We start from the raw sequence: 19,642 nt of genomic DNA, 5'->3' as shown, positions 1-19,642 counted from the left end.
GAAAGATTATGTCTTCATCATATGAAAATCAAGCACAATCCCTCCCGTTAGGGGTTTAGTATCATACCATCATAAAATATACGAGAAGAACATAACCCGTATCATGCCAACAACTGGTTTTAGAATAAATGTGATTATTTCCTATGCAAAGACCCTATGAGTGAATCAATATTAATACCAAAATATGCAATCCTTAATGACTTGACAACAGTATCGTAACTATATCCTTTCCGAATAAGTCTGTTTAAAGGTTTGGTTAGCTTTTGAGGTGATGCCGACATTTTTGTGCTTTGTAGAGAATATTACCATAAAATATTGGATGTGAAATACCTGAACGTATAAGATGTCTGTATGTTGATTTATATTTACGAATGATGTCCTTGTACCGATGATAAAATTTAGAAAAGGTTTTGACTAGTTTGTGATATCGAAAACCATGGTGTAATAATTTTTCAGTAATACAGAGATTTCTTTCGTTGAAATCAAATACGTTGTTACATACACGAACGAATCGAACAAGTTGAGATATATAAACACCATAAGATGGCGACATGGGAACGTCACAAACTTAAAATTGATAATTAACAATAGGAAATGAAAACTCATCTCTTTTATCATAAATTTTGGTTTTAAGCTTCCCGTTAAAGATAAAGATATCAAGATCCAGGAAAGGGCAGTGTTCATTGTTAGTATTAGCTTTATTTAAAGTCAGTTCGGCAGGATAAATCTCTTTAGTGTACATACTGAAGTCGTCATTATTGAGAGCCAATATATCATCTAAATATCTAAAAGTGCTATTAAATTTTTGAATCAAATGTTGTTTCGATGGGTCTTTGCTGATTATAGTCATAAATTGTTACAGTAACTCATAACAATACAGAAACAGGTCCGCAATAAGAGGTGCATAGTTAGTCCCCATGGGAATTCCGATAACCTGACGATATACGGAATCTCCATAGTATCAAAGCAGGTCCAATTGACATAGTTCTTTTGTTTGTTGTTTAACTTACTAAAAAATGACCTAAAAGAGTTTGAACATATATATTCACATTCCGACTTTTTAAATGCCCATTTAATCAGGTTTGTGAATTTCTTCTTAATAAGATTATGAGGCAACATGGTATATAGGGTATATAAGGTAGAAAAATCAAAACTTTGAACAGATCCGAAATAACCAATATAAGTGTCGTACTGACTTTTCTGCTGCGTCTGATGACTTTTAGCGCCTGGTGTAAAACAAGAGAAAGTTCTAGTAAATATAGATGTTTATTTCTTGAAATCAGTAATCAAAGTCTACAGATTTTACACAATAAAATAGCAAGTCTCACTTGATAATAAATTTAGAATTTCACAACTGAACTAAATTAAGGGACATAACTCTATGCAAATTTTAATCAATTAAATAAAACTTGCCCAAACTCTATTTTATCAAGTGAAACAGCTTTACAAAACTTTACGTACAGGTTAATGCATAATACAATATGTTAAATAAACCGAATCGTTTCAACTTAAATGGATACTTAATTTCAAATGTTTTGCATAATTATTTGTTGCTATGGAAACAATAAACTTTTAAAATTAATAAAATCTTTGTCATACTATCTTAATATTTAATCACATAAAATCTAATACCAAATACAATTTATTTATGAATAAATTGGTATGTAAAATAACCTTGCATAATGCTTAAACAGTATTTACTCCTTTTGCAAAATATTAAAATAAAGAATATACCCATGTTGCTAAGCAACAAACATGTACTTCTGACACGAGTTCCGTGTATGTGTGTAATACAATAAATTAACTAAATTCAACTTAGATATAAGTTCTAAAGTCAATTCAAATGTTCAAACAATTTTGTAAACAAACTGAAATCCTGCGGACAAGTGTCGCTTTCCAAAACCTAATTTATGAACTAAATATGCAATCTATATACAAAATATAAAAACACAACTTACAGAATAATGAAGTAGAAAATAAGGTTTCATGTCTTTGTTATTTAGCTTTCGATAAAACTCTATAATCATTGCTTTATCAACAAAAGACATTTCTCCCGGCAAATAAAAATTACAAATTATCTCCCCTGGACATTATAACACTTAAAAGTTACTACGGATACAATGTGAAATATTTCCGGACTTTCAATAAACTTTTGAAAATAACTATTATAAAATTAACTAAATATTTCTAAACATAGAATAGATATATATTAAATAAATTCTTGAAACGTTTATCAATTGTTTACATAAACTAAAAGTGACTCGTCCTAAGCGTAACCAACATAAAAATAATTAATCACAATGGAAACGAAATACAATCTATACAAAACTTTTACAATTAGTTTAAGTGAATTTCTTAAATGAATTTTAACTTTCGTTAGCTTTTCCCAAAAATATAAAGTAATTAAAACTCTTTAATTTAAATAAAACAAAAATACAAAAAAAATAAAATTCAACTTACCTGGTGTAAAACAAGAGAAAGTTCTAGTAAATATAGATGTTTATTTCTTGAAATCAGTAATCAAAGTGACCGTTGAAAACATAAATTGTTTCCATGCGGGCGTGGTCACATGATCACTGATTTCTTAACTTTCTCCTGTTTTCACCAATCAAAAATTACCTTATGAAGCTCCCTTGACCACAACCTATTTTCACTGGTTGGCCAATAATCAAGTCATGGGTGACAGGTGTTATTAACAATTTCACACATGAGTAATAGGAAAAGGTTGTTTAACAAAAGCCTTAATTTACATGTAAGGTACATAATCCAAAGTAAATAATTTAGCGCTTACATGTCTCTTTGTTATCCGTCTTAATTACGTAATCTAAATATTCAAGTTGTATGTCATTCTTCTTTATCAAAAATTAACATTCAAAAAATAATGTAACTTACATAAGGAGAAATTTTAGAAATAAAATAAAATTTTAAACTTCAAAATACTTTAACTCGAATTGTAAAAATTTAATAATTTTCACTTAAGTTTTGGTCTGTTATATTAAAATTTTGTCTTTGGCAATTCATAATTTTACTATAACAACTCTTCCTCAACCTCACTAAGCTTTGTCCCAAAGCTTGAATTTGAAACATCATCTGAACTGATAAAATAAGAATAATGATTATATATATATACATGTACAAAGAATTAAAGTATGATCAACATAATGTAAATTTTCATATAGAGTCAATGTTTATATATCACATTTATGTGAATGTAGTTTTGTGACCTAATGCCCATAAAATACTTAAATTAAATTAAGAATCAAAAACAAAATGTATATGGTCATAATTGCAGATATTCAATAAGACACTTCCAAATTTTCAAAGGGTGTATATTTATACGTTTGTAACGAGAAGGCACTGAGGTATTGTGTGTTTGCAAATATGCATTTAATCAGTATTGTCATTTTGCATGTGAGGAGGGATATTGACACTTCACACTAAAATATGTGTGTTTCTAAAATAGTACTGATGCAGTTTTCCAATAATAAAAATCAAGTAAACCAGGTGCTAGTGCAACAGAAAAGTCAAAGTACCAATAAATTTTCATATTGAGTCAATGAACAATATAAAATTCAAATATAAAACATGAAAATGAACAATTCATTACATGCTCACTTCTTGCAAGCGCATGTTCTGCAATCTCCATGGTATAATGTAATCTAGAAAAATGTTTAATATATCTGTGTTCTAAATCCTACAAAAAGAAATAAACTAAACATTAATACGCTCTAAACTTCTCCACTCTGGCTCTCGGTAACATTTCACTGAACACTTAACTTCATCATACATAACTATAATATTGGAATGGATTCTAGTTTCTCAGGACACTCAGTTGCTAAAATAAAAAAAGTGATGATTAGTCGAATGAGCACGGCCGTACTCTAGCACTACTGACAACAAAACACATATGCATTCTATTTGGTTTGACTTCACATCATAATTTGCCTATCAAATTTCTGAAATTAGAAAAAAAGTTAATCAAAGGGTCAAATAAATAATGGATGGTCCACTGCGCAGATTCGAAACTGGAGTTCAATCCAGATTATTTTAATGTAAGTGAGTTATTCGCCATTAAAGCTTTATCTGTGTTATTCCAGTGAAATTTATACAGTAATTTGTTTTCACCTATGGCCTCGTAAAATATTTTCTCTGTTTTCTCCTCCTTCCTTTCTTAGTTTTCCTTGTAAAATATTCTTGTATTAAGCTTTCTCCTATATTTTGTTTTGGTTCCCATGTTGGTTTGGAACCATCTTTCCATTTCACAAGAAAATATTGTATTCCTCTTGTATTTCTGTTATTTAATAGTTTCTCAACCTCATGAAACGTATCATCAATAACATTGTTTGGTTCATCTCCATTATCACTGTCAGTTTCTGAATCTGAACTCTCATTTTCTGCAATTTGATCATCTTGATCATTATCTGCAGGTGGATTATTTTGTTCTCCAGGAGCATCATCTGGAATATGACGTTCTGGAGCTTGTGGCGGATCACGGAAGTCAGTGGGATCTACATATTGCCTAAGATTGCTCGCATTGACCATAGCTTTAAGTTCCTTTTGGTCACTGCAGCGTCTTAATTTATATGTAAAATTCGGCCCACAGTCAGTTATGTAATAAGGACCATTATATTTATCAACTAATTTTGGTGAACGACCGACAGGGACTACATGTTCTTTTAGTAAAACTTTATCTCTAAGCCTAAATTCTGGAATTTTGGTATTTTTGTCGTATCGTTCTTTCATTTTTGCTTGTTTAAGCTTAATATTTTCAGCAGCCAAATCTTGGGTAATTTTGAGGTTTGAAATTATTTCTTCTAAATGGTGTTTTGCATCTTTTGACAGATTGTCTTTTGGCAAAACAGATGCGTCAAAAGGTAAGTTCATCTCCTTGCCGAACACCATTGAGAAGGGAGAATACTCTGTTGATTGAGTTGATGGAGAATTTCTAAAAGCCATTAAAATACCAGGTAGTTTATTTGGCCAATTGTTCTGATCCTTATCACTATAAGCTCTGACTGCCTGTATCAATGTGCTATTGGTCCTTTCCACTAATCCATTTGTCTGTGGATGGTATGAACTTGTATGATGCCTTGTTATATTCAACATTTCACACAAAGCATTCACCAGATTAGATACAAAATTTCGACCAAGATCTGTAACTAGACACTTCATTGCACCGTAACGACTAATAATCTCACGAAATAAGACTTTCGCAACCTCTGAAGCTTCTTGAGTTTTCATAGGAAAGGCCTCACTCCATTTTGAAAAAGAATCTACTAAAAGCAACACATAAGAATAACCTTCATTAGTTTTACTGAGTTTCAGAAAATCCATATGCCATCTCTCAAAGGTTGTGTCAACTGGCAGAGGATTAAGAGGTGGTTTCTTACCCTTTGTATCTCTTTTAATTCTCTGACAGCGATCACATGATCGAATGTAGTTTTCAATACTTTGGTGCATTTTAGGCCAAAAGTACTTAAGACTCAAAGCATGATAAACACGTTCAATCCCAAGATGTGCACCACCTACAAAACTGTCATGGTAACTTAAAAGAGCATCCTCTCTTAGAGCTTGAGGGAGACATAATTGTTTGATCCACTTTTCACCATTGTCAACTCTGACTCTCTTCTGAAACCACTTATAGAGAACATTATTACAGATGGAGTAATCTTGAGCAGATTTTTGAACTTTTGAACTCTGATCATTGTCTGCAGGAAGAATACCCTGAGTAAGAAATCTGTACATATTTCCAAAATCATGACAATTTTGTTGCAACTTTGCAATAGCAGGAAGATTTGACAATTCTGGTCTGGCAATAACGGGATCTAATGGAGCAACCATAGTGTAATCATCATAAAAGAAATCCACTTGGATACTCTCAGAAGTCTTATCATTGCCACTAGCTTCTGTTCTAGTATTCACTTCAGATACCTTTACAGCTGCGATTTCATTTTCATCATCAGGCTGTTCAGGATATGAGCGTCTACTGAGAGCATCAGCTACTTGATTGTTACAACCTTTCCTATACTTAATCTCAAAGTTGTAATGCTGCAAATCCATTGCCCATCTTGTAAGTTTACCTGTATTTGCCTTCTGATTCATTAGATATGTCAATGCTTTGTGATCAGTATATATAGTGAATTTGCCAGTAGCAAGATAAGTGTTAAATGTTTTTACACCTTGAACTACTGCATAACACTCTTTTTCAGTTGTATTCCAAACCTGTTCAGTTTTGGATAAACTTTTACCACCAAAAGCAATGACACGTTCTTTTCTCTGACTGTCTAATTGACCTAGAACAAAACCAATAGCTGAATTTGAAGCATCACAAGTCAGCATAAAGGGTTTATTCATGTCAGGGTAAGCCAGGACAGGAGGTGTTAATAAAGCCTGTTTTAAATTGTCAAAAGCTATCTGACATTCCCTATTCCATTTAAAACTTCTTTCCCTTTCCTTCTTTAACAACCCATTTAAAGGAGTGGCAATTTTCGAATATGAATCAACAAAGCGTCGGTAATAATTGCACATTCCCAAAAATGAGCGAACCTGTTTTTGTCTTGTAGGGACAGGAAAAGTACTAATAGCTTTTGTCTTTTCAGGATCAACCTTAATACCTTCTTTTGAAATGATGTGACCCAAGTATTTCACCTCTTTTGCTGCAAACACACATTTGCTTGGTTTCAATGTGAGATTTGCATCACGAAGACGAGTGAAAACTTGTTCTAGATGCGAAAGATGCTCTTCAAAACTCCTACTAAATACCAAAATATCATCCACATAAACTAAAACAAATTGCCAATTAAGACCACGTAAAACATTTGACATGAGCTGTTGAAAACTAATAGGAGCATTTTTAAGACCAAAAGGCATTCTGAGAAATTCATAGACACCATTGCGAGTAATAAAAGCTGATTTATGTCTGGTTTCCTCGTCCATCTCGACTTGCCAAAATCCACTGTGAAGGTCGAGACAACTCAGAATTTGAGGCTGCACTTCACCAATCGTGTCAAATACGTTTTCGAGACGGGGAATTGGAAATGACGAATTTTTTGTCTGAAGATTCAATTTTCTAAAGTCCACACAAAATCTGTACTGCTGAGGCTGACCCGGTGCAGTTTTCTTTTTCACTAATATAACAGGTGAATGATACTCACTGGTTGATTCTTTGATGATGTTGTTTTTCTTCATTTCAACCAAATGTCTTTCTGTTTCTTTGTGCATATGAGGAGACTGATTATAGAATCCCATTTTGACTGGTCTGGCATCCCTAAAAGTTTCAATTCTGTGCTTGTACCTATTAGTAAAACCTAATTCAGATAAATTAGTAGCAAAAATATCTCTATAGGAAGCAAGAAATGTCTGCATTTTCTGTCTCTGTTCAGAACTTAAATCAGAAGTGCTGAAATCAAAATTAATAGGTTCCTTGACTTCCTTAGTTTGCTGTAAACTAGCAACAGATGGCATGTTATTATCTAAATCATGAATAAAATTTGAATCAATGTCTGATACAGAAGCTAGCACTTTTGTTGCGGGAATGTGTATTTCCTGATTTGTAGGATTCATCAATCTTATGACTGCTCTTTTCTTAATAATTTTGACCAAACATTTAGCACTCGTAAGATTGGAATCCACTAAATTACTTACTGGTTCCAAAAGAACTATTTCTCCTGAATTTCTTTTAGAAATTTTGACGCCAACATTCATTTCACAAAATGGAGAAATAGTGACAGGGTAATACGTTCTAGCAAGGCCAGTACTAGTAGTCTGTATCATACATACTTTAGGAATATCTGCATTTTCTTTATCTGGTACCTGTAAAACACTTTTAGAAAAATCAATGTTAATCTTGTTTGTATGTAAAAAATCCCAACCAACTATAAAAGAATGATGTAGCCCATCTATAACATAAACATGATAATTAAAAACAGCACCTTTAAATGAAATTGGTAAATTAACTTTTCCTAGCACTTGTAACCTATGTCCACTTACACCTTTAATTGATGGAATATCTGATTGCGAAAGTTTATCAGAAAGGGCCAACTTGCTATAAAAATCAAAGCTACAGCAAGTAATTTCTGCACCAGTATCAATCAATGCATGTGTTTTTCTGCCATTGATATCAATAATTGAAGTATTTTTCTGCATAGGCAATACCAAATTTACCTCTGCAAAAGAATTTCTACCTCTGTGCCTATCCTTTGACAAATGCCTAGGGACAGGCGCGAATCCCTAGCGATGAAATGGGGGGTTTTGACCAGATTTTTGAGAACCTCTGCATTTATGACCATAATGCCCTATCTTATGACAATTATAACATTCTTTATTTCTTGCTGGGCAATTAGTACCACAAAACATACCACCATTTTGACATGATCCATCATCTTGTTGTTGTTGTTGCTGCTGGTGATATGGATTCTGTACTGCTGCTGGCATTGGTTGGCTGTACTGTTGTCCATTATACACTGGCTGTTGTTGAATGTATTGTTGTTGCGGTACAAAAGCGTGTTGTTGTTGGTAACCATGTCCTTGTCGATAGTTTGGTCTAGGTTTGTTGTACCTGGTTTTGTTCTGTTGTTGAGGCTGGTTTGGTCTTGCCATGTTAATTGAGGTATGCAGTCTTCTGATTTCCTCCAATGGTTCCTGCATCTTGGCCTCCAGTATTGCTGCAATCGTATCAGCAGTTATGGACGATGCTGGTGCAAGTTGTTCTGATTTTTCTGCATTTTCTGCGATTGCCCTTAATTGTTCCAATGTAGCTGGCTTTGGAAAGGTGTTATGCACAGTTTTCCCTATTTCACCTCTGAATCCTTGTATAGCAATACCTATCTTTATGTTGTCAGGAATGTCCTGTCCTATAGTTTTTTCCTGTAATCTCGCCATAAACTCATCCACTCTTTCGTTTTGGCCTTGTTTTAATTGAAGAATGTTTACATCAAAAAGTCCTTGGGATTTTTCAAAACGTTTAAAAAATTCATCCTTTAATAGTTGTAATGAATTTTGAACAGTTTCCGAAAGTGTAGCAAACCATTGCTTAGGTATACCATCTGCCATAAAGAATGGAAAGGAATTGCATTGTTGTTGTTCACACATTTTTTGAATGAGTGTCCAACGGATAAAATATACCCACCATTGTGCTGCGGATGATTTTCCATCATAATTATTGAGGTTGATTCCTGATGGCATGTTAACGCTTACTTCCCTTATTACTTGAACTACTGCAGGTGTTGATGATGTTGATGCAGTTGAATCTGTTGATGCTGCTGATGCTGCTGATGTTGTTGATGCAGTTGATACTGTTGATGTTGTTGTCAAGGTTGATATGGTATCTGTTGATAGGACAGGTACTGTTGATGTTGTAGTGGCTGTTGAAGTTGAAGCTGTTGACGCTGAAGCTGTTGTCTCTGTTGCTTGTTGATGCACTCTTGCTTCTGGTCTTATTGTATCTTGACTGCGAAGAAGATAGCTATTCAGTGGTGCTGGCATTTGTACGTTGCTGATTTTATCTTCTTTCTTGTTTTGGGACTAGCTTTGGATCTTTCAGTCACTCCACCAAATGTCGTACTGACTTTTCTGCTGCGTCTGATGACTTTTAGCGCCTGGTGTAAAACAAGAGAAAGTTCTAGTAAATATAGATGTTTATTTCTTGAAATCAGTAATCAAAGTCTACAGATTTTACACAATAAAATAGCAAGTCTCACTTGATAATAAATTTAGAATTTCACAACTGAACTAAATTAAGGGACATAACTCTATGCAAATTTTAATCAATTAAATAAAACTTGCCCAAACTCTATTTTATCAAGTGAAACAGCTTTACAAAACTTTACGTACAGGTTAATGCATAATACAATATGTTAAATAAACCGAATCGTTTCAACTTAAATGGATACTTAATTTCAAATGTTTTGCATAATTATTTGTTGCTATGGAAACAATAAACTTTTAAAATTAATAAAATCTTTGTCATACTATCTTAATATTTAATCACATAAAATCTAATACCAAATACAATTTATTTATGAATAAATTGGTATGTAAAATAACCTTGCATAATGCTTAAACAGTATTTACTCCTTTTGCAAAATATTAAAATAAAGAATATACCCATGTTGCTAAGCAACAAACATGTACTTCTGACACGAGTTCCGTGTATGTGTGTAATACAATAAATTAACTAAATTCAACTTAGATATAAGTTCTAAAGTCAATTCAAATGTTCAAACAATTTTGTAAACAAACTGAAATCCTGCGGACAAGTGTCGCTTTCCAAAACCTAATTTATGAACTAAATATGCAATCTATATACAAAATATAAAAACACAACTTACAGAATAATGAAGTAGAAAATAAGGTTTCATGTCTTTGTTATTTAGCTTTCGATAAAACTCTATAATCATTGCTTTATCAACAAAAGACATTTCTCCCGGCAAATAAAAATTACAAATTATCTCCCCTGGACATTATAACACTTAAAAGTTACTACGGATACAATGTGAAATATTTCCGGACTTTCAATAAACTTTTGAAAATAACTATTATAAAATTAACTAAATATTTCTAAACATAGAATAGATATATATTAAATAAATTCTTGAAACGTTTATCAATTGTTTACATAAACTAAAAGTGACTCGTCCTAAGCGTAACCAACATAAAAATAATTAATCACAATGGAAACGAAATACAATCTATACAAAACTTTTACAATTAGTTTAAGTGAATTTCTTAAATGAATTTTAACTTTCGTTAGCTTTTCCCAAAAATATAAAGTAATTAAAACTCTTTAATTTAAACAAGGATTTGTATAGTACAAATCCTTGCCTGGTGTAAAACAAGAGAAAGTTCTAGTAAATATAGATGTTTATTTCTTGAAATCAGTAATCAAAGTGACCGTTGAAAACATAAATTGTTTCCATGCGGGCGTGGTCACATGATCACTGATTTCTTAACTTTCTCCTGTTTTCACCAATCAAAAATTACCTTATGAAGCTCCCTTGACCACAACCTATTTTCACTGGTTGGCCAATAATCAAGTCATGGGTGACAGGTGTTATTAACAATTTCACACATGAGTAATAGGAAAAGGTTGTTTAACAAAAGCCTTAATTTACATGTAAGGTACATAATCCAAAGTAAATAATTTAGCGCTTACATGTCTCTTTGTTATCCGTCTTAATTACGTAATCTAAATATTCAAGTTGTATGTCATTCTTCTTTATCAAAAATTAACATTCAAAAAATAATGTAACTTACATAAGGAGAAATTTTAGAAATAAAATAAAATTTTAAACTTCAAAATACTTTAACTCGAATTGTAAAAATTGAATAATTTTCACTTAAGTTTTGGTCGAGTTGTTATAGTAAAATTATGAATTGCCAAAGACAAAATTTTAATATAACATAAGCATGCAATTTATCAAGTACTTCCAACGAATTTTTGACACTCCAAAAGTAATTAATTCCACTATTTTCAAAGGCCTTATTTGAACAATTTATTACCAGGTTTTTGATTGTCCAAGTGTACTAGTAAGTAGAATAGATAGTTCAGTAGTGGAACAATGGCTTGAAGACAAAATAATTCTATATCTGTAAGGAGTTTTGTGCAGCTTCGGAAGCCAGTACATAGTTGAAACTTTCATTGTATTTGGTTCTGCTTAAGCTTGTAAAGAGGAAGCTAAAAGTTTATGTTTGTTACAGATGTCATTTTCCGAAAATGGAGTCAGTTGGAATGCGAGTTCTTTAAGCTTATGTTTGATACGGGAAATTGGGCTATTATGGTTGTTGTTAGGAGTAAAATGATCTTTAAAATGTTGAATACGTATATCAACTATGTTCATTACCGAATTAAAAAAAGAATCTAATGATTTCTTGTCAGCTTTTTCTCGTTTTATCCATTTAGAGCAGTAAGTACGGAGTGAGTCGTGGATGATGTTACGACACTCATTCCAATTAATAATTGATGGGGGACGATATTTAGTTCCTTTACTGAGGAATAAATAAATGCATGTTTAGTTTTAATTTTGATGTTGTTCAAGAGTTATTGCACTTTGGTCGCTCAAAACTATCTTTTTTGTGTTAGGGTCTGGATGGGGTTTACAGAATAGAGAATAATGGACAAAACGTTCAAAATAAAGGCCAAAAATAGGTAAAAAAATATAGAATAGAGAATAATAGGGTGCTTAAATATAAAGAATAGAGAAAAATAGGTAAAAAAAATAAAGAATAGAGATTAATGGGCAAAAAATAAAGAATAGAGATTAATGGGCAAAAAATATAAAGAATACAGGAAAATTAACTAAAAAATTAAAGAATACAGAAATGTAGGACCCCCATCCCGACCCTCATATATTGACTGACCTTGTAAACGAAACACATTTTTTTTAAAATTTTTTGTCAACATTAGTAGAAAAATATATTTAATTATGTCATTTACGCCCGTCTTACATCTACAAAGTGAGTAAACACCAATCCTTGACTTACCTGAGCATGCAAGCCAGATAAATACGGGGCGAGAGGAGCACGAAATTTATGACGCAGAATTATTTCTAAATCGTTGTTTCTGGTCTAAAAGAGCCATCGGAATAATCTTGACAGGGATGAGTCAACGTGCTGTTGGAAGACGTTTGAATGTTTGCATCTCAAAAATGAGTTATTGATTTCAACGCTCTACAGATTAATATGAACTGTAAAAAATTATTAAAAATCACCAAGCAACCAGCCAACCGCAAGTAACGACGCAGCGTCAACAAAATGAAATTAGACTACGCCATTTGCGGAATCGATTAGCGACGGCAACGGCAACCGCAAACCAAATGACTGGCACCATGGCAGAGAAATTGATGCTAGAAGAGTGTCACGTATACTGAAACGTCGACAAATCAACTGGTAGGAGACTCTATAAAGGATTGGTTTGGACTCTACGTCATAGACGAAATCGACAACAGTTAGCCACGCAAAAGTTGCAGCACCGAAGAAACTGGATCCGCCTGCTGTTTTCTAATGAATCACGGATTAATGTCAGTTTTTCGGACGTTAGAACGTGAATCGACAGAAGAGAAAATGAACGCTATATATATGCAGATAACTGTGTACTATAACGAGACATGTTTGAAGGCGGAGGTGTATTGAGCGTTATGGTATTGGGCGTTATTAACACCCATTTTCGAATACGGTTGCTAATTATTAACAGTACATTAACAGCTAGACACTTCATCGATTAAATAGTGAAGTCAGTTGTCGTTCATGAGCTACGACGTCATGGAAAGGTCAATCAATTGACATTCCAAAATGATAATGCGCATGCTCATACAACTAGATTGACTCAAAATTTTCTGAATGTAAATGGAGTGGACGTGCTTGAATTGTCTAATCTTTCTCAAGACTTAAATTTCATTAGACATATGTGGGATGAGTTAAGCAGGCGCGTCCGTTCGTGTTCGCATCCGCCGAGTACCCCCGATGAACTTGGATTCGCATTACAACAGATATGGCAAAACATCCCCCGCTGAACAGTCAGAAATCTTTGTCAATTTATGCGATAAAGATTGGTAGTATGTACTCCATTATTTCAATGTGGAAAATTGGGTCATTGGTTTCTTGATTGACACAAACGTTTGTCTGTTACGTCGAAAGAAAGATTAGATATTCGTATGTACCGTGAATTCATGTAAAAGATCCTTTATCAAATTTAATAACTGCAAATTTATTTTTTGGTGTTGCGTTTCTTATGTCCGTCAGTATACTAAGTTGTCGTATTCTTCTGACATTCTAACTTAATCTATTACATTTGAGACTTGCATAATAACATTTTGTTCGTTGAGCCTCCGAAATAAATCATTTTTACAGGTTTATACAAAGTTGGTGGATACAGTGAAATGACAGAAAAATATATGAAGGCTATCCCGAGTGAGCGAAATGATAACTCAACATGTGGTTTGCCTCGTAGTGACGCCTTTCATTTGTTTCTTGATGCTGATGGGACAGTGTTTCCGTGGCCAGGACTTGTGATGCAAGCAACAGTTGGATGCATATGGTATTGGTGCTTTGATCAGGTAAAGCTGGCATAGAGTCATAAACGTTCGGCCAAATTAAATCCCCAGTGTTATATGTATATTAATAGATATTGTTTTAAAATTTACGTAAAGCGAGCAGTTTATAGTATATCATAAATCTAAAAAGACTTGAAAGATCAGCCTGGAAACTGTTCAAAATCGATTTTTTTCAGTGGAATTCAAAATTTAAGCTAATTGATTTTAAAATATTTTTTTTTTTATTTTGTATTGTAAATATGCCTGAACGACTAGTACTTTAACGAAAAGCAATCAGTAATAAAAGAACAGAGTTCCAATGTCCCCCGCGTTGCACATATTTTATATTTCCATGGGGCATAACTCTTTTTAAAAAGTCGATCGTCCACCATATTAGAAATTGTCCGAGATATTGCTGATATCAATCTATAGTATAAGTTTTATAAAATTCTGACAAGAATTGTACCCGTGAGAGCGCTAACGAGACCATTTTCCATAAATTTGATATTTCCAAGGGCATAACTCTTTCAAAAAAGTCGATCGTCCACCATTATAAAACTTGTCCGAGATATTGCTGATATTAACCTATAGTATAAGTTTTTATAAAATTCTGACAAGAATTGAATCCGTGAGAGCGCTAACAAGGCCATTTTCCATCAGTTCAATATTTCCAAGGGGCATAACTCTTTTAAAAAAAGTCCACCGGCCACCATTATAGAACTTGTCCGAGATATTGCTGATTTTAACCTATAGTATAAGTTTTATAAAATTCTAACAAGAATTGTACCCGTGAGAGCGCTAACGAGGCCATTTTCCATAAATTTAATATTTCCAAGGGCATAACTCTTTCAAAAAAAGTTGATCGTCCACCATTATAAAACTTGTCCGAGATATTGCTGATATTAACCTATAGTATAAGTTTTATAAAAATCTGGCAAGAATTGTACCTGTGAGAGCGCTAACAAGACCGGACGGACGGATATACGGACACACGGACGGACGCACGGACGGACAGACACACGGACGGACGCACGCCCGGTATTTCCATGTCCCCCGCAATGCGTTACGCGGGGGACAATAAGTTATATCTCATAATCTTTAATGGATATAATGGAAATCTAGAAACTGGTCTAAGACATATCACAAAATTATCTTCCTCGACGGTGTATGTAAACAAAAACTTTAATTTGCAGGTGATGGTTCAAAGGACGATAGCAGCTAAAAATGTATCTCATACTAAAGGTGGTGTGCTGATGACTTGTTTCTTGAAGGTGCTGCCGCTCTTTACCATGGTTTTTCCTGGCATGATCAGTAGAATCCTATTTACAGGTAACTAGTGATTAAGGACAACTTTACATATGGTGATCTATAAAATTGAGAATTGGAAACAGGGAATGCGTCAAAGAGACAACAACCCGACCAAATAGCAGAAAACAGCTCAAGGCCACCAATAGGTCTTCAACACAGCGAGAAAATCCCGCAGCCGGAGGTGGGCTTCAGCTGGCCCCTAAACAATATTAGTTACATAGTGTGCTAGTGACCTATACGATATATACGGGTCAGTAAATTCCATATGGGATGAGAGCGAAACACTGTGTAACGAATTTATCTTACCGACTATCTTTATTTGTGGATTTTAGACTAGTGGCCTATTGTGGAGAGTTGTCTCATTTACAATCATACCACATCTTCTTATTTTTATATTAAAGTGTTCAAGTTTTCAAGTCTTCAATATTAAGAACCTACTTCCGTTGGTCTATACAAAAAGTTATGGCAACAATAACAAGTTAATATCAACAACCTTGATATAACAATATTAAACAGAACTTTCAATACATTAATCAACAGTACCAAAGTCCACATCTAACACATTTTTTGTGAACAAAATTGAAAAATCATAATTATTATAGTGTATGTGAAAAATAAATGATAATGTCAACATGACAAATGTGATATATTCATCAAAACTTCTTGTCGATGGTCAGATTATGTATTACAGTTACATTGCCATAGAAGATCTGACTCTGAGGTTTCGACTTTTGTCTTTTGCCTTTGTAACATATTTTAGTCCTGTCTTGTCAGTTTTAATTGTGAACGTAGTTTTAGTCATGGTGTGCATGTTTTCTATACCTCTTCTGCAAAAATAAAGTCTTATATCAAACTGTACTTTATTTGCCAGACCAGTTGGTTTGGTAGATGAAACATACATGGACGTATACAGTTTTTCACAATCCACTTCATTAATGATTGGATAATGCAATGTCATCCAGTTCAAAACATTTCACTTCTGCCAACACGGCTTTAAAGTTTGCGCTACTGTCATTAAATTTAGAATCCTTCACAATATCAAACGCTTTACTGTGAGGAGGAACCTTGCGGTATCTGATTATGCCATGTCTTATGGACTCCAGTGACGATGCTTTGTATCGCTCACCATCCGCTTTACGTAGATTGACATAAAAATGATACAGAGTCTCATTCAGCCGCACAGAATCAAATTTTTCAAAGTCATAGTCTTGTTATTTCTCCTGATGATAATCCCGGAGTGTATTTGTAGGTATCAAGGTATTTTCGGTTTTAACATTTAATCTTTTGGCATCAATTTCTTGATCTGTTGTGCTTGCAAATCGTTTCATACTTCTCGTCGACGCCATGATTAATATATAAAGGGACGTAACTCCACTACTAACCGTGTATTGAAAATAAGCCCCGCCTACTAACCTAATATGAAATATACACGGTCCCCCACGCGGACGCTTTTAACCAATGCTATTCCTAGAAATGCATAGGAGGTCAGATAAATGTGAATACTTTACTCAATTATATGTTTTTCATAATCCTAACTTCTAACTAATAATTTGACACGTATGAATTATGTTTTTTTTTTCAATTATTTAGCATTATATATTCTTTTATCAGATGAAGTTGGTTGTGCAGACACAGAAGTGTGTAAAAAGGTGTGTGATAATGAAGTTGGGTGTTCGAATATCGCTTATGCTAAACTTGTTATGGAAATTTTACCAAATGGTTAGTTTTGTATAAATACACATGTACATTATCAGGATTTCCACTAACAGCGTGACAAGACCCCAACATATTGATTGATTTTTGTCTGCTGCCATGCAAAAAAAAACCAGCACTAAATAAACTTGCCGGCAAAATTTTTAGATCTTAGTACCACATACCACATGTAGTATGTGCTATTTTGGTCTTTACTCTTTTAGGAACTATATATAAGTAACAGAATTGATTATTCAGGTTTGGGAGGGGATTAAAAATACTTAGTGTTGGCAAAAACCTTAATCTCACGTTAACCTAAAGAAATTTCATTAAATCTCAATTATCAAGTTTACCTTTGACCTAAAAAAGATCAATTTTATTGAAATTAAGTAAACCTGAAACTTAACCAACTTTAACAAATAAGTATACTTACACTAAAAATCTAGCTTCCCAAGGGGACAAGGGAATAGAAATATTGTCATTTTGGTCTGCTTTCGACCGGCATTCTAACCCTTGCCAATATTGGACGTCCGTTTGGATGTGTGGGATGTATAAATACGCAGCCACGTCCGGTCAGAATGGGGACCTTTAATCCAATGCCTTGTGTAGAGAGCGTGCTACGCTCTCTGCAGGTTAAGAACCCTTGTAACAACTCCAATGATTTAAGGGTTCGTAGGTTGCATGTTGCAAGGCACAATCTTGTCCTTATCCTATATACTCTCATTTTCCTTAGGCAGTCAAAATATTTCGGACGACCCACATTACAAGATGTACTTATCGTATTTATTGTTAATTCGTTCTCGTCATGAACTTGCGTGAACTATTTGTCATTGGACGGTAAGCAAAAAACTAATCAATCAATCAAAAGTATTGGGTTGGAAAATGTCTCACAGGTTTGAATCCATTATTTTTTGAGACAGAAAATCACATAATCACGAAATCAGATTAAAATATCAGATTGCTTAATTTCAGTTCATTTATTGATCAGAAATTAAGATCTATTGTTATAAATGTTATTTTTATCTAATTTATTATTGAAGAAATAATTCATGGGAGCCTAAATATATATTGATTTTACCACGGATTGACTATTTATTCAAAATATTTTACCTCGAACTATGGCCAGGGGTAAAATATCGGTATGGTGAATTTAATCTAAATTCAAGCTCCACCCTAAATTATTTCTATTTTATAAGAGAGGCGAAGGATACCAAAGGGACATTCAAACTCATAAGTCGAAAATAAACTGACAACACCATGGCTAAAAAAGAAAAAGACAAACAGACAAACAACAGTATCCAAAACACAACATAGAAAACTAAAGACTAAGCAACACGAACCCCACCAAAAACTTGGGGTGATCTCAGGTGCTCCGGAAGGGTAAGCAGATCCTACTCCACATATAAGACACTTACTATCATTTGTTTTTGGATCGTAATTTTACACACTAAATATTGACGTAAAAATCGAAGAAAACCGAATTTAATGGCATGCTTAAACGATTGTTCAGTTTCAGGCGGTTAGGATGCTCGTAAGGTTTTCGTAGTTCACAATTTTTACTGCCATCTTCGATTTTCTACTTATGTTTGACTTTCAAATTGAGCTGGTACCCAGTCTAAATATATCCTGAATGTTTAAGCAAGTATTTGTGTAAATAAAAAAAGAATTAACATATTCAATAAATCAGTTTTTTATTTAAGAAATTGTGTTTTGAACAAATTCATATTACCGTTTGCTTATATGTTTCTTTATTAATTCATAACGGCTTTTACGTGGAAGTTAATCGGAAAAGCCAAAACAATTTATGACGTTGCCGATCAGCTGACATACAGTATATTCGTATTTTGAAGAGCGTCATAATATAAGTTATATGGTTGGCTACTGACCCCCTACGGATTTATATAGGGTAGTAAAATCCATAGTGGGTGAGGCCGAAGGCCGAATCTCCTATTGATTTTAATAACCCTCTATGGTCCGTAGGGGGTCAGTAGTGAACCGTATAATGAATTTATCGCACACGGGACTTTTCCTGCCGCGTTTTGTAGAAAAATAAACAATGAAATACAACAACACAATATGACGTCACCATTAACAGTAAACGTGACGTCATGAACCCCATATGAAATCTACTGACCCCATACGGACCCATAGGGGGTCACCACGTGACGGCGTTAAACCAATCACAACGTCATAATTTATCCAAAGTGCGATAATAGAATGTTTGTGAGTGTGAATATAACAACAGATAATCATGTGGTTTTTTAAATGTTTCAGGACTACGAGGTTTTATGATTGCTGTGATGCTATCAGCTATTATGAGTTCCCTCACTTCAATATTTAACAGCGCAAGCACAATCTTTACTATTGACGTATGGCGGAAAATACGAAAATCAGCAGGAGAAAGAGAGTTGCTATTAGTTGGAAGGTATGGATTTATACCTGATTTGGTATAAATTTTCAAATTCATACAATATCGAAAGGAATTTTATGAATTATGTGGACATTTTGACAAAAGGTAGAGTCAATTTCCCTTGTTATTGTTTCACTCACGGCAGGTAAAAATCTTAATAGTTGTCAAATAAGAAATAACAGTAATGTATTGGAAGAGTTGCCTC

At 33.6% G+C, this 19,642-nt stretch overlaps 1 protein-coding gene across 1 annotated transcript in view; it reads left to right on the top strand.

Moving 5' to 3' along the window:
- The window catches only part of LOC127720913 (sodium/glucose cotransporter 4-like), a 99,435-nt gene that overhangs the window by 18,552 nt on the left and 61,241 nt on the right, over positions 1–19,642 (top strand). The window contains exons 8-11 of the mRNA XM_052227651.1: positions 13,846–14,051; positions 15,221–15,356; positions 16,947–17,054; positions 19,302–19,452. Of these exons, the coding sequence (XP_052083611.1) occupies positions 13,846–14,051; positions 15,221–15,356; positions 16,947–17,054; positions 19,302–19,452 (601 nt within the window). The remainder of the gene's footprint in view (positions 1–13,845; positions 14,052–15,220; positions 15,357–16,946; positions 17,055–19,301; positions 19,453–19,642) is intronic.

The sequence above is a fragment of the Mytilus californianus genome, unplaced genomic scaffold, assembly GCF_021869535.1.
Source record: "Mytilus californianus isolate M0D057914Y unplaced genomic scaffold, xbMytCali1.0.p SCAF_11, whole genome shotgun sequence".
In the NCBI taxonomy this organism is placed as follows: Eukaryota; Metazoa; Mollusca; class Bivalvia; order Mytilida; family Mytilidae; genus Mytilus; species Mytilus californianus.
This window is presented reverse-complemented; position numbering and strand designations above follow the sequence as displayed.